Source organism: Rhamphochromis longiceps, linkage group LG20, assembly GCF_057381845.1.
Source record: "Rhamphochromis longiceps isolate RC_006_pf linkage group LG20, R_longiceps_female_GT1.1, whole genome shotgun sequence".
NCBI lineage: Eukaryota > Metazoa > Chordata > Actinopteri > Cichliformes > Cichlidae > Rhamphochromis > Rhamphochromis longiceps.
The window spans coordinates 6,494,632-6,511,262 of NC_140576.1; the positions used below are offsets into that span (position 1 = coordinate 6,494,632).

General features: G+C 39.6%; 1 protein-coding gene across 5 annotated transcripts in view; it reads left to right on the forward strand.

The window, feature by feature from the left end:
* The window catches only part of kazna (kazrin, periplakin interacting protein a), a 199,032-nt gene that overhangs the window by 11,745 nt on the left and 170,656 nt on the right, over nucleotides 1-16,631 (forward strand). For all 5 annotated transcript variants that reach the window (XM_085393951.1, XM_085393954.1, XM_085393955.1 and 2 more), the window contains exon 3: nucleotides 14,031-14,188. In XM_085393951.1, coding sequence (XP_085250077.1) covers nucleotides 14,031-14,188 — 158 coding nt within the window. The remainder of the gene's footprint in view (nucleotides 1-14,030; nucleotides 14,189-16,631) is intronic.

Sequence of the window (16,631 nt, forward strand, 5' to 3'; positions counted from 1 at the left end):
TTTAAAAAAACGCCTTGCCTGCATTTTTAGGTAAACAGCTGCAAAAAACTTTGTTGTTTGCAAAACTCAGTTACTTTTTTGAAGAAGTAACTATATAATTAATTGCCCAACGTTGGTCATTATATTCTGTATTTTGCAGACAGAGAGTTACAGGACTCTCCCAGACCACAGACTCATACTCATAATACAAGTCAGAGCTTTATGAAAAAAAAACAAAAGAAAGTTGTGTTTTCAAAATTGGAGTTCAAGTTATTTTTACTTCCAATAGTGTTAACATGCTACACAGGTCATGAACAAGATTTTTTTTTTAAATTTTCATTGTAAGTGGGCTAAAGCAGTTAATTAAAAGTAGTCTAACATAAATGTAAATGCTGTAATTTGATTATTTTACTAAACCATGTAACTCGGATGGATTCGATGCTGGCGTGACCACAGTGCACACGTCTGTTGCTGCTCACAGTGGTCCAAGGGACCGCTCAGGGAGTTTGTGTGTTTGCTCAAACACATGAAAAATTAGAGGGAACATTGGCTGCTTTAAGGTACAGGGGCTTTATTTACCATTACCAAATGTTAATGCTAATGTTTGTGGTTGATTAATTGAACAGTGCAACAGTAGGCAGTTTAGTTCATGCGTGCTAAACAATTGCATGCTAGTTTGTGTGAGTCTTGCTTAACTTGGATGGAAAACGCAACAGTTTCTCAACATTTCGCACCAACTTAAAAGTAAAATGTTCACATATAAAAGTGAAAGTACATATATATATTTTAACCTGGCAAACTATGAGGCGGTGTCTGTGCTATTTTGTGCTGTTTTCAAATCTGATAGATGGACACTGTAGAGATGGAGGAGACAGGTGGCAGGCTGCAGACTGTGCATCACATGTGTTTGAAAGAAGGAGCTTGACAAGTTTATAAACTGATAAATGCTGCCATTTTCTGCTGGTGTGTGATGAAACACGTGTAGTTATTTGTTTTTCAGAGGTGGACTTTGTATATTTGCACAATGAGCAGATACGCTTTTTTTTAAGTAGGACTTATAAAATCTTTAAACAAAGGCACTAATATCATAGGGACTAAGTTATTACTTAATAACATTATAATGGGTCCAGAGGGTTGCTTTAATCTGATTAAATACTGTATCATGTGGGAGCTGATATTAAAAAGATAATGTGTTACTGAATCATTTTAACACATGTGAATGCAGGTAAAGCATTGTTTTGCCTAGTTTTGGGGAATCATTAAAATTTTTAGCTCTTGATTAAGTGTGTGGCATTTTCTGCTTTGCACATTCAGTTACTGAAGCAGCCGCGTGAATGCTCTGTTTGCAGCAGCACAGCCAAGTTAGATTTTGCTGCTGACAGGCATTGCTGACAACAAAATAAACAGTCCGCAGTGAAACTTACTGCAGGGACTTGATTTTTCTTGACATCGGGTGGGGGACAGGTGCACAAAACCAACCATCTGCTCACAGCGGTTCGGAGATCATCCTATGAGCCTGTGGGGTTGCACAGTGGTGGCCACAAGTTGGCAATGTTGGATGTTAGCCAGTAGACGGAAGCCTGCACTCTTATTTTGTACCTCTCTTCTTATTTTGTTTTAATTACAACATTTCTGCAGACTACACATTAAGTTTAATTGCATAGGGATAAATGAGTGCAGACATTAGTTGTATTAATTTACTCGTTGGTTTTTTCCACAGTGTACAATAAGCTGAAGGCACAGTTCACACTGAGAAGCTTAGAATAAAACCTGACATTGTCAGTTAAACTTTATGGAGCTGTATTTAAGGACCAACATTTTCTCCTCTGGCTCCTTGACAGGGCCACTGTAATCCTCACCAAACACAAAGTTGATTATATTTGTAGTTGTGATTGTTTTACAGCTTTTTTCACATGCTTTGGTATTGAGATGACGCTTATTTTTATTTCTTTATTTTTTTGTGATGGTTGCATTTATCCTCATTGGCAGGTGGATGATGTGTCAGCAGCAGCAGCAGCTTGATTCGTCTGCCAATCACGTCAATCCTAGTCTGTAATCCTCCACTTTTCTGCTTCTAAATCCTCACTTCAGGCATCTGTGCTCTCCCATCTAGACAATCCATCTCCGCTGAGCTTTCCTCTGTGAAACGAGAGATCATTGATGAGCGATAAAAGCTTAGACTTTAATCCCAAACACATACAGGATTATAGAACGAGTGTTGCACGTTCAAAGTGAAGCAGTAGTTTCTGCAGTGACTATGAAGACACGAAATGAGAAGTTTTCAGGAATAATTATCTGAGAAAATATTCAGCTGACTGAAATGTTGCCAAATAAGTTTTGATGACATTTGACAATTTCAAATATCAATCTAACTCACAAATAGCTGACTTCCACATTTTCTTGGACACGGTCAGAGCCTGACTGATTTATCGGCAAGCCAGTATTACCGGCCAGTATTGGCTATTTGCTGAAGTAATGTTATAACTACTATTAGTACTAGTAGTTGAAAATCAAAAGGTAAAGAAGGCACTCCTTTCCACGATGTCATCAGTGTTGATTTTGCATAATGTGCCCACCAGGGGGCACTCACAATACAACATCAAACATCAAACTAGAACACGACAACCTGCTGATCTGATCCAAGTAAATAAACTACTAGGCTTACCAGCAGAGATGGGCAGTAACGCATTACAAGTAACGCGTTACTGTAATCCGATTACTTTTTTCAAGTAACGAATAAGTAAGGGATTACTATAGCAAAAAAGGTAATTTGATCTATTAGATCTCAAAGATCTATTGCTTTATTACCTATTCAGGTTGTAAATCATTTTTTTTTAAAATAACTAAGTAACTAATTACTTTTGAAAATAAGTAATCAGTAAAGTAACAGGAATACTTTTGGGGGGAATACTTTTTTCAAGTAACTTGACCAACACTGCTTACCAGATATTAGAATATCGTCCGATATTAAATATATTATCAGTAGTGGTATCGGTCTTAATAATCCTATATTGATGAAGCTCTAGACAGAATACAGCATTTTTCCCTCTGATACTTTTTATGTGTGAAATACGTATAGTAAATGAATTCAGGAGTGATTCCTTTTTATAACTCTCCCTACATAAAGGGAGAAAAAAATCATATTTTGATGTGTTACAGATTAAACTATGAAATTTGAAAGAAGGCCAGTAGCTAGACTGCTTTTGACTCTGACTGTACTGTGCATTCAATAATATACGGTGCCTTTAACAGCTGTGTGCATCTCCCCACATCTATACAAATCCTGAAAAAAGAATGAAGATGGCAAAATGACTGCAGATACATTCTCATGTATGTATGTTTCTTTGTGATTAGCAAGGAAATCTTTATGGATGGCTGAATACTCAATAATGTGTCACTTGCACTTTTTTTTTTTTTTGGCTTTTCCTTTTAAATACAGTCGATGGGCTTTATTGTCCAGCTAAGGTTAGAGGAATATGTTTCATTTTTTGGATGTGTCGAGGCTTAACTTCTCACCTTCCACTATAATTATCAGAGGCCCCTGCTGCCTCAGGGAGTAATCTCACTCACGCTGAGGTGTTAGGATTGCACAGCACAGCAGGCTGCAAAACTGCACAGGACTGACTGAGCTGACCCCGACGATTTGTCACACACTAGTCGGTGTTGACTCAAGTGCAAGTTCTGTGACACTGCTCGGAAGGAAACAAACTTTGAAAATATTTCAGTTCAAATATATTTAAATTTGAAAAATGTGAAATGACCAGTTGACTTAAAATCATCCAGATTATTTTATTCACACCGTATTTTCTCTCTCTCCGAAGCCAGAGTGAGATGCACAGACATGACCAACACCTTTGTCCTCAGATAACTTTTCTGAGCAAGTATGTAAATCTAAAAAGAAAAAACCAAAATCAGCATCACCTAAGCACTTCTTCATCTCTATCGTGTCGTTTTAACTGCTGCAGGAAAACTTTAACAAAAGCAGCTTAACCGACAGGACTTGTTAATGCTCTGAAACAATTTTAATCTCATTTAAGTGAACGGTTTCCTTAAATAAAAGCCCCCCTTATGAAACGCACCTTTGACTTTAAACTTAAACACATATCCTGTTGGAGGACTGTCATTATGCATGTAATCCCTGTTGTTTGTGTTGTGGCAGCAGCGGCTTCCAGCCCCCGCAGCTAAATCGACAGGGATGACAGTGAAAGCAAATGGTCTTGTCAAGTGTTATTCATACCGCCCCCTACTCACATTAGACTGCCATCATTTTCACTGACCAACACCTTTGTCGGTACACGCTGTATATTCCATGAATATTAATATTTGTGGGGAGTGAGAATTTATCTTGGAATCTAAATACATAATGCTGTATTATTTATTTAGATACCTGGATTACCCAGCTTCTGTCATCCCTCTTTTTACTTACTAAGGCCCTGCTTTCTTTTTCTGTACTTGTTGAATTTTAGTCTGTGTTTGGATTTATTTGATATTCTTTCTGACATTTTGAATGCTCATGCTTGCCGAGTGTCTCCTGTGGTTTCCTTGGTGTTACCTGTGTTACTCGTTTATTACTTTCCTTTTCTGTCTTGTTTTTCTTTCCTGATTTATTTTAGAAATTGCTTCACAATGCGTGCGTCTTGTTGTTTGCCTTTCTGTCTTTGTGTTACTTCCAGTACTGCAAATTTAACACAGGACCAGTGCCGATCATTACTGACGTTTATACTTCAGAGCAGAGGCTCATTTATGAGATGAATCGTCATCAGTTTGCAAATTCAAAACACACCTTTCACCTTGTCATGTATTTTAAAACTGGGTTTGTGAAGACCTGATATGTAAATGTGCCTGTATGTAAAAAAACTTAGAGTCAACTTCTTTTGTTTAAATGTGCTATAGGATAAACATAAAATAGACATGACAGTCAGCACAAAATGACATAGTGTCTGTTTGAGGTGTAGTTTTTCATTTCCAAAAATAATAATTCATTCAGATAGAAACAGGTATCGACCCTATTGCGCTAGCGTTGATCCAAGCAAACAAACAAAGAACCTTTATTTGTCACATGCACAATTATAGAGTACAACATGTAGTGAAATGCTTGTGTCCGAGCTGCGGACAGGCTGAAGACGTAGCTGCGCCATTCCAGGGCTTGGTTTTTTAGGTCTAGCCAGGAATCTTACTGGATACCGGGTGGGAATCTAACTTGTGACTCCCGCTCCAAAGATGTGTAGTCTTACCAATGCATACCAGTACCAGCGTTGGTACTGATACTGTCGATATTTAGACCGAGCCGCCCACCTCAACCCGCCGCCGTCCCTGATTGTCTCCACCTGAGTCTGATTTCCCTCCTTTGTGACTCACCAGTTGTGTTTGGTTGGCTGCGGTGTCTCTTGCCCCTCTCCTTTCTGTCAGGTTGTCTTTTTGCCCTGTGTTAGGCTACCTCTTGTTCCCTGTGTGTCCTTTTTTGTGTGTTATAATGGCTAATGGGATTCTCTGTATCTGCTTTTTTGTTCTTTTCCAACAGAGAGTTTGCTTTCTGTATATTTTGCCTGCCTCTGCATCCGGCATTTGGGTGCTCTCTCCAGTGCTACGTGACATTACTGATGCTTTTGTTAGCCATTAACTGTTCATGTGAGTTCAGTGAAAGTGCATAGTCCTGTTAGAGAGCAGTATTTTCACAGTGGGAGTATTATTGTCTTAAAAATTCACACAATATAGAGAAAAATGTAGTGCAGCAGAGCACTGTGTTGAAGAAAAAGTTGTAATTTGGATGTGAAATAATGTTTTCTGAGTCAACAGAGGTTTAAACTTTGAACGTCTGCCAGAGGTCTTTACCCTGGGATTCATATTTTAATCATTATTGTCTGTCAGACTCTGCAAACAAATGATCGTCTGTTTTTACATCGAGCACAGGTGAAGATTTGTCTGCCTCCAGGTACTTGTCCTAGATCCAAACTTTGACGGTATTTACAAAGACAGCTTTTGTACTTCAGAGATGCGTTGCGCGCAGGATGCTCTCAGACCACCCAGTATCTGTAAAAACCCTCCGCAAATCTTCTCAAGGCGTACAAGCTAAACAGTTTTGAGTTGACATAGCGGTTAAATCTCATCTAGCCTTCGCTCTGGAATGCGTGGATTGAATCCTTCCTGTTTTTGCAGAGCCTTGTGTTAGCAGCGAGTAAAATCAAAAACAAGCAGACCACAAAGCAACAGACAATGAGGCTTTTCCTTTTAACTTAAGCATCTGTTTATGAGCCAAAACGGCGCATATGAGGCCGTGTTATTAGAGGATGTAGTGAATACACACGCTTTCATCCTGCCTGTCTTTGTGTCCAGTTAGCAGATTATTTTCTTTAGTAGTGAAATCACCTGAAGCTGCCCTTTAATTCCTTCATCTAACAGTTGAGGATATTGATACAATTGGAGCAGAAAAACAACAGAATGAGGACAGAGAGGAAAGAAGAGAGTGACGAAAGGCTCGGCAGAAACAGAAATGTAAAACTGAGGGGGGTAGATTCTCCGCTGCATGGAGAAATGGGTAGATATGGTGAGCCAGTGCCAGATTTTTATTTATTTCTTTCTTTTTTTTAGAACATGCACATGCACACAACACACTTTAAGTGCACATCTAACCACCTCCAGGAAACCACATCCCATTTCTGCTTCTCTCCCTTTATTCCACCCATTCCAGCAGTAACAGATATGATTAGTGGAGTTTAATGAGCTCTGCAGAGATGAGCGTTCTGCTTGGTGCTCTGTGCTCCACAGCTACAGAACCCCCAGGGTTTGGCACTGCCGAACGAATGTAGTGTGTTCCTCCACCGCTTTGGTCTCTTTACCATCTGCATGTAAATCTTGTGTGGGTACCAAAGGTGGGATGACATTATGTGCATTTTCTAGATGCATAATGTGGCAACAGCGTGCTCGTCATCTTTTAGAATGAGTCCATTGATATGTTGTGAATTAAGAGTAGGACTCCTCATATTGATTAGGATTAATTTACATTACAGATGTAATAGAGTAATCATTTTATGAATACGGCCTGAGATCGCCTCCATCGTTCGGTAAAGGAAACCTACATACAGAGCGATCCACGATGTCACTTTTTTTCCTGCTTGATGTCTTTGTTGCTCACAGTGTTAAAATATTTACCAGATTCTCCTCCATTTCGATAACTGCATCACCTAGGCACACAGCTAAATTTGTGCGTGTGCGTATGTTAATGATCGCGCATCTTTATCCCACCAAGCAGTCTTGAGCTCGACTTGATGAATTGCTGTGCCCCTTTTCATGTTACGCGAGGTTAATCCCGGCAATATTTCTCACCCCAGTGATTTGCCTGATTTGCATTCATTTTACAGTGTGATTAAATTATGTGCCTGCTGTAGACAGCATTGGACAACATTTAGTTCACAGGCATTAAGATTAGTACGGAGGGCAGTGTTGTGGTGTTTTATTGTTGCCATTGGGTGGCAGTGTTGTATTAGCACTGCCACTAAGGCAAATCATTTTTCTATGGAAGTATTTTAGTGTTATGGTGTAAAATGTCTGATTTTGCACCACTCAGCTTCTACATACCTCACGTCTGGTCAGTTTTAACTCTGCCCGTGTGACTCATTGCTTAGTGGGTTCCTGCACTTATTTCTTTTTTGCTGCACGTTGAGATCAGATTTAGTCAATATTATAATAATATTTCGTCCTGCCAAATGTGACATTAAAGTGAAAGTTTCGCCATGGCAACAAGAAAATCAATTAAACTACATACTCATAATTATTCATTCACATCTAGATGCTTCTCGGGACCTGACAAGTTTCCCATTGCCTAAAATAACTGTAATTAAAATGTTAATGATGCTGTTTATGATCTCATATTTGAATATAGCTCATATAGTCCATCTGCTCCATTTGCCAGATGTTTAAGAGGTGTATCATTTTATGTTGAGCTTAATTGTGCAAAAACTAAACCACAAGTTTCCAGCTGAGCACCAAACTAATTAGTTTCAGCAGTGCGAACACAGAATGACTGCTCCCTGGCTAGACACAGAATTGTGCCCCTGTTATGTAGCTGTTAAGTGCCTTAGAGCGAACTCCTGTGAAAAATATGATTTTAGAAAAGCGACTGGTCTATTAAGACTACTCAGACTTGGTTTTTGGTTTTTTCCCTTGTTGCAGAAATCGGTAAACAAGTGCTGCAAATAAGCCAAAAATGCATCAATGTGTGTTGCCACTGCTTAGAAAATAGCAAACGTACCAGCTCCAGAACTTCATCATGAAAATGACAGTTTCTTAAAAATAGTTAGTCGGTATGGAGATTTGACACTTCAACATTGTCCTGCTCCATTCCCTTGGCAAATAGAGAAAGTTGTACTAGAAATCCTCCTCGAGAGATTACATTAGAATAAGAAATGTATGATAATGTTATTCACTGCTTGGACTGAATTATATTCTAAATTCTAAGAGAATGAACCAAATGTTTTCCTCTCTTCTAAAATACATTCTAGGTCATGACTGCAAAAAAAAACCCAAAACAATTTGAAACAGTATCCATATTAATTCACATGCTGTGTACAGTTATGTGTATTGTTTCTATGCGTATTGCACCACATCAAAATAAATAACTTGGGTGAGTATGACACTGCTCTGCTTGTGTGTACAGCCGCATATATAAGCAATGGATTTTGGGCTCATCATTTTTCATATTTCCTAACATTTCACCGTGATTTCATGTGTGCCACGCTCAATTCCCATGAAATAAGCCCCTTTTATCTTGACTTTAGCCCGACTACTACCTTATCCCATTAGCTTTGCTGCAAATATTCTTTCAGATATTTTTTTCATTGGTAGTGATCTTATTTCCTCTGGCAGTTCTCCCTCCTGACGAGATAAAGGCCCGATGGGACGCCACTGTGGCCTCTCCTACTCATTTGTTGTGCCGTTCCCGTTCTATAGGAGAGGACACTTTGAGATTTTTTGCTGTGCTGGTGACACACGGAAAAAGTGAGGAAAAAAAGAGAGAGAAAAGACAGAATGAGGAAACGAGAGAGGAAGAAAGTGCTGGGGCCCAGCTGGGGTGACATTTTTATTTTTGTTGCATCTATTGTAACCTAACTATTGCAATTTCATCTTTCTTTTCACCGTCTCCCACTTGCATACTTCTGTTTCACTTTCATCAGTTTTCACATTTGCTGACGGCAAGCTGCAGGTGAGATCTATTTCAGGCTTCAGATGAAGACACTGAATGACAATCCCTGCAGTTTGGTGTGTTTTGCATCCTTATCCTCACCAGCAAAGTCATGGCGGTGATTTATTAGGTTACTTTGCACAATGTCATAAGTAAATATTATTGAATTTCCACTGTTGGAATGTTTTATACGGTTATAGCTTTTTAAAGTGTTATACTGACACGTTTTCCTATTGAAGAAACAATTCAGGTCATCTAAGCAGCAGCTTCAGTTATTATTATTGAGCAAGGTAATAGGATTAGATCTATAGTCAATAATCCTAGCTATTTGGTTTATGGCAAAGAACAGTGCAGTGCATATGTGGAGAGAGATGTCCTTGATGAATTGTGCATGTTTGTGGATTCTGAATTGATTTCAGTTGATAACACCTTTCAAGAAACGCATTGATTTTGTGCTTCATTAATCTGGTTAATCGTTTCTCAGTAAAACAAAATGCCTCCAAACTATTTGTTCTACCTCGTTGATTTAGAGGCTTAATGATCGCAGTATTGACGGCCGAACGCTCCAGACCCGATGTTGAACATGCAGGGTAAAGGTTGCTGTGTGTGTGCTGCAGCAAAGAACTTGAATCGATTTCAACACATAGTGTAGTGTTGCTGATCAATCGCTTCAAATTTTTACTTTATCAGCGGTGCTTACGGCGCAGTGGCAATACGTCTAATCTGTTTTGTGAGTTTTTTGTGAGTTTGTCATCGTGCGGCGTAGAGCCCTTTGATTCTAATGCGGTAAATCTTCTTTCAGCTGCTGCCTTCTTATGCAATAAACGAGTAGATTATTCCTGTCATAATAGGCTGACACTGTGGGTTATAGTTTAGTTTGCTATATGTGCTCTGTATTTGGCACTGGATTTACAATCCAATTCATTCATTGACACATCCACTGTAAACTCAACTTTTATGATCTATTTAACTCCTTTACTGAGGTTTAATTCAGCCTGTTTTCACTTTAAGGTTGTTGTAAATGGTGTCGTACTGGATTGCATTTTATTTGACATTTTGCTCTTTCATGCCAGCGCAAAGACAACACAAAATGACAAAGACAGCCCTCAGTAGTATGTTATCCAGTGCAACACTTTTATAATAATAATAATAATAGTAAGCGTATTATTGAATTTATGTTTCCAATGATGTTGAAAGTTTGAATTTAAGATAAAAGTTGCTTCATTGTAGTGCAGCTTGTTAGGAACTGAGCTGATAGGACACAGAGACACAAAGCATTTGGTGTAAGAAGGTTTTTGACTTCTGCAGTGATAATAACTGACGTTCCAGATGAGTCGAGTGGTGAGAGCGGCAGGGTGAAGAGGCAGCAGTGTGTAGCTGAGACCTACGCAGGCCAGCAGGATGTGAGAGACTGAGAAAGTGTGCTACTAATGGATGCTGGCTGGTTGCTGGAGAGAAGGTTGTGGACCTGCAGCACAGTGAGATGAAAAGTTACTAAACTGGGGACCAAACTTACTGAGTGGATATTAGGTGTAGTGTTAGTGCTACACAGAGAAAGAACAATCTGGCTGACAGTGTAGTGGGTATTCTGTGTCTCAGAGTTGCAGGTTAGTTGATAGAAGCAGGAGGGTTAAAGCTTTAAGCAAACACAAACACAATAGAGGGAGACAAACAGGGAAACGGTATGAAATGAGGGCATGCCGTAGCTGCCATCACCAGTGTGTGAATGTGTGTGTGAATGGGTGGATGACTGGATATGTAAAGCGCTTTGGGGTCCTTAGGGACTAGTAAAGCGCTATATAAATACAGGCCATTTACCATTTACATAGCTATGATATTAGCCATTAGGTAAGGTGGGGTCAAATCCACTGCAACTTCAGAAAACACCAACAAATAGAAAAATACTGGCTAGTGGTACCCCTCAGCCTCCTAGTACATACACTCTGATATCAATTTCAAATCCTAGGTGATTTCCTTATCAATTTATCACATTTATAAGATTTTCAGAAAACTTGACCTCTGACCTTGACTTTGTGCTTGAATTCACTGAGATTGAAACACTTCCAGTAGATACACCTATAGTAGCAAATTTTAACTCGTATTTTGCTTCGTTCTTGAGTTATTGCATTGACAAACTTTGGTGTCCATGTTGCCCGCCCACCCAGCAGCGTGGCAACAATACACCATCAGCCTTATGTAGCCAAGGGGTAAAAATGCTGCTAAAGCACACAAAACACAAGAGAAGTTGAATAAAACAAAAGGGAACTAGAAAAAAATGTTGCAAACGGCTAATAGCACGTTTTATGTATTATACGAATCATGCCTTTACACATTTCCTTGCATCTTTTTCTCCATCACAACATCGAAGAATCCTCGGCGTCCTTTAAGTGAATCTCAGTCGCATCTCCTTGGCATGTTTTGGTTCCTGTCACTTCTGCAGCTGGTCAGTCACGTTATTGTCTCTTCAAAAAACACTTGTGTTGTTTTTGTGTGCTTTTTTTAGCGTATTTATGGTGTCTAAAAAAGTTTTAATCATGTAGGGTTTTTACAACCCCCAGAAAGGGACTCTACAAAAGACGTCCAACACGATCAGAGGAGCAGAGATTTAAGTGACTGAAGTTGGTGCCAGATGGGCTGATCTGAGTATTTTAAAACTACTTATGTGCTGGGATTTTAGCACACATCTGTCTCCAGGGTTTACAGGGAATGGTCCAAAAAAGAGAAAATGTCCAGTAAATGGCAGTTTTCTGAGTGGAAGCGCCTCGTTGTTGTCAGAGGAGAATGGCCAGACTGCTTTGAGCCAACCAACCACTCAAGACAACCAAGGTATGCAGAAGAGCATCTCATGTTGAACCTTAAAGCAGATTGGCTACAGCTGCAGAAGACCACACTGACTGAGACTCTAAGAACAGGAAGCTGAGGCTACAGTTCACACATTCTCACAAAAATTAAAGTGCCATGTAACAAGGCTTAAAACAGCTCATCACTTCAATCACTTTTCTTCCCCAGTCTGGTATCCTTCGTCTAATTTAAACAAATATTAACAGTAAACCTAACAAAAACTAAGCTGCCAAAAGTACTGGGTCCATCAGAATCAAACAGAAACAAAACATAACTCTAAACAATACAATCATAAGCTGCTGTTGGGGCAGAAGGAGGAAGAGACAAGGAAAGACAGTTTCCTGCTCATCGGGCCAAACCAGAAACACCTGGAAAAAATGAATCATGGAATCTAGTATACAGAGCATGATCAGTGGGAAAATGGAGTGCACATATAACAATAACACGAAAAATAAAATCACGTAAAGCACTTTGTCTTATTGGTTTATCCACCTTTCTTAGCTGCTTTTCTTTAATTATTTTTTCACTTGCATGTCCAGTACTTAGCCAGTAGAGGGCACTAAGAGGAAGCAACTGAACTAACATCCTTGCCGAAGGGGCAAACCAGCTTCATAAACACTGTGACTCTGTGTGGTTTCCACTTGAGTGCAAATATGCAGAAATTAGCGCGAGGAAGAAATGGAGCATTTTATATTTGAATCAACCCCAATTAGATATAAGCTGAAAAGGGTAAAGGAAAAACTTTCAAGCTTACTGCAGTCTGTCTGTTTACGTGTAAAGAGAGTGTTTAGAGCGCCGAACTGGCTAGAGTGTCTGTGAACTCGGGCGACAAGCACCCTACTCTTGTATTCATTATTCTGATGTCTTCTTGACTCTCACCTCGAGGGCACACAGTCTTCCTCCTCAACCCCCTTGTTGCCTTCTTATCTCCGCCGCCTTCAGCGCCGACTTGTCAAATTTCCTACTCAATGCGTGTTTGCTTGAAAATGTCAGCCACTGTGAAAGATTTCTTTTTTTTTTTTGTTATGTAACACTTTAATCTACGTTCTCTCTCTCTTTCCTTGCGTGGGCTTTTGTGTCTAAAAGAGGCTTTTTTATTTGCATCCTGAAAAGACCCTATCCAGATACTTGCCCTAAAATCATCAAGCTCCTCTAGATTCAGCAGGTTGGGTTTCTTTATTTGTAGGAAATGTGCCAGTGCACGTTTAAAGCAAAACAGGTGAGATTGAGTGGATCCGTGCTTGTTTAAGATAACAGAAGGTCGGATGGACACAAGGTCAATCCTTGATCGCTTCACCTCTGTCTCTCTTTAACTGCCAGAGTTGGAAGTGTGAGGTTTTAGATGGATAGTGAGGCATTAGGGGGTCGGTGTAATAGCCTTTGACAAAATACAGACCACACTTATGCTAAAAAAGCACCAAACCTGCTTCTTTTTTGCCTCTTGTAAATTATCCAACATTTCCACCATGTGGGTGGACTCGGAAATATTTGCGACGACCTTTCGCGGACCCAGGGTCGGTTAATGGTAAATGGGAAGAGTGCTGAGGAAGTGTGTGTGTCTGTGTGTGTGCGTCTGAGAGAATGCGGATGTACAGTAGGGAAGGCGAGTTTTTAATGTGGGAGAGGAAACCTGGAAGGAGAGGTTTGCCAGGGACACACAAGGGCAAGAACAGGGAAACAAAAACAGGATGGCTTTCAGGCCGACATGGAACATTCTGGACAAGAGAGGGCGTTGACGGAGAAAGTCAGTGACAGTGTGACAGTAGGAAAGCGCGCTCTCCCACTGAGTTATCTTTGTTGTTCCTGCTCAGTAATCCATGCACAATAGAAGAAGAAATGAGTGGTGACCTAGTATGGAAATGACTTTATGATCAATTTAAGCATGCCTGGGCTCAGTTTATGTTAAATCCACCACAATAATAACTAATATTCTTACTCACCAACTGAAACAGACTGAAAAAAGACAAGCTTGCATCTTTACTGTTTATTAAAGATGATTTTTTTAAATTTTTATTTTTGTGTCTCCCTCTAGCTGTGCAGTCTCTGAACAGCTTGAATGACCAGATTGCAAACTTCATGGTGACTGGACCCAAGTCCGTAGAACAGGAGGAGCATGCCTTTCCCCCTCCTGAGAAGGAGACGCTGCAGAAGTCCATGACCCTCATGAGGCACCTCCTCGTGGATGCTCAGGTACACAGAAAAAAAAGCACATTTTTTAGCTTAAAAGAAGGCAGAGAAAGACTCGCGACTCATGAAACTGTTAGTAGAGTCGCAAGTATGAGACCAAGCAAAGCGGGGTTGGTGTTAATGCCCGGTCCCGCCCCAGGGTGAAATGCTCAAAGAACGTGATGCCGATGAATGTAATCGTTTCTTTTTGGCAAACTTTGATGCACAAAGTGCTCTAGTACTGCAACACATCCTGGTTTAAGTCAGTGTCACCCCCTCTTAGCACCACATGTTTTGAGTGTCTCTTGATAAGCCTTTTTCACAGTGTGATCATGACACAAGTTCTGAAGTTACCTTGATATTAATCCTTAAAACCCTCGAAATGGAGGACTGCAGCCGACCAAGCTGTCTCACTGGATGATAATTGCCAACTGCAATTTAGATAATTGATTTTTAAAAATTCGCCACGAACTGAGTGCTTTTGGTCTTCCTGAAAAAAAAATCTATTTAAAAAATGTAACCTCAGTTCTGACAGTTATAAAATTAGTTTGTGCCATTTTTAACTGGGGAAAAAAAAGCTTTATCCTGTGTTGTTTCTAGGATTAATAAGAGACAATCCACTTTACAAAGGTGCCGGATAATCTGGTGAAAAGAAGCTTGGATTTTACAAAATGACAACAGAGAAATAGCTAGTTAGTGCTCAGGCTGGGGAGACTTGTATCTGGAAGTACATGTCATGCTTCATTTTGCACCAGTGCAGATTGTTTGCAAAGACACGGGAAGCTGTTCCTGAGCTTCTCTGGCAAAGGGGCCTCAGATGAAATGAAAATATTGACTGTGTGTAATAGGGGTGAAACAACAAGGTTACATTTCCTGCATCCGAGTCGATTTCTACTCAAATACTTGCAGCGCAGAAACAGATCTACTGAATGCGTCATGGTTGTACAAAATATTGCAATATTCGATTTTCTCTTCTCACCAGAAATACGTCGCACATTCCTTTCCTTCCTGTCCTCAAATGAATTTTCTTGGGCGTCAGTCATCTAAGAAAATAGCTGCAAGAATGCCTGGAGACTGATATATGTGGCCAGCTAGCGTCACTGAAATTGTGAAGATGAAGACATCTGCAGTCTTGCATGTATTTCCCGTCCCTCAGCCTTATCCTCTTGTTCTGCTCTTGTGCTGGCTGATAATTTCACATAACCTTTGTTAGGGAAGAGGAGGAGATGAGATGCTGGATTCCTAAGAGCTCCAATTAGGGGAGGGAGGATACACCCAACTGAATTGGCAATGTGTGATTGAGCTGTTTGCGATCTAATACGCATATGCTCATTGTGTTAATTTGCTACAGTGTCATTTGTATTCCCATCACACAAATTTAAATTAAGCTCCAGCCTAACAGATGTTGTCGAACAAAAATGGTCATGAGCTGTGTTCTGCAATGACGTTTTTTTTTTTAAACTTAATCACTTAATGGTTGCTTCTCTATTTGGCTTTCTTCTTCTTCTTCTTCTTTTTATTTGTTTGTTTGTGAGTCATGAATTAAAACGGTTAAATACCTGTGCTTACCACACACATTCAAACAATCTATACTCCATACTCTCAGTGTCTTTTTCGCTGAGGCTAAGAAACAAAAAAGGACAGGAGCCACGTGCAGACTACTGATTGACTGCTGACATTGAACTCTTTTTTTGTAGCTTCTTCACTTCATCTATCATCTCATCAGCATCCATCTATCTTTCAACAAGGTAGACTCTGTCTTGTTAATGTGTTCCCTGCTCTTTTATTTTTGATCATTTTCGTTAGGTAATATATCACAAAACAGATGTTGATAGATTGGTGTCCACTCTTGTTTCTTCAGAACAACACTTTCTACGCAGGATTAGGTAGCCAATGTCGTAATACTGAGAATATAGAAAGTTTTATTTGGTATCACATGAATTTAAAACGTCCATGTTTATCTGTTATTCAAATTTTTTGTCCAAAATAATCATAAATAAATTAACACAACCTATTTTAATTAAGATCACAATAGGTGTGCTAGAGTTAGCGTGGATTACTAGACAGAACCAAATGAGTAGGGAACAAATAGAAACCTATTCAAGAACGACCTATTCACCCCCAATCCATACAAGTCTGGTGTTCATCAGTTATGCTGTGGCAGGTTTTGTAATGTAAAATTAATGTAAATAGGTCTGCAGATGACTGCTGCTGACATTAACGTGTGTTTTTGTTCAGTTTCTTAAAGGAAGATGTGATTATAAAGTAATTACTTCATCTGCAGTCCTGCAGCATCGTAGTGATTTCTAGTTAAAGTAGTATTTATGAGCCCTGATCAAAGAAATCAGCGACCGGATAGAAGTTCAAAAGAGACGGTCTCCTTTCTTCTCTCTCGTGGTCAGAATTTATTTAGCCAACTACAGACAGAAAAAAGGGCTCTGCTATCGGCGTGTTAAGTCAAAATTGG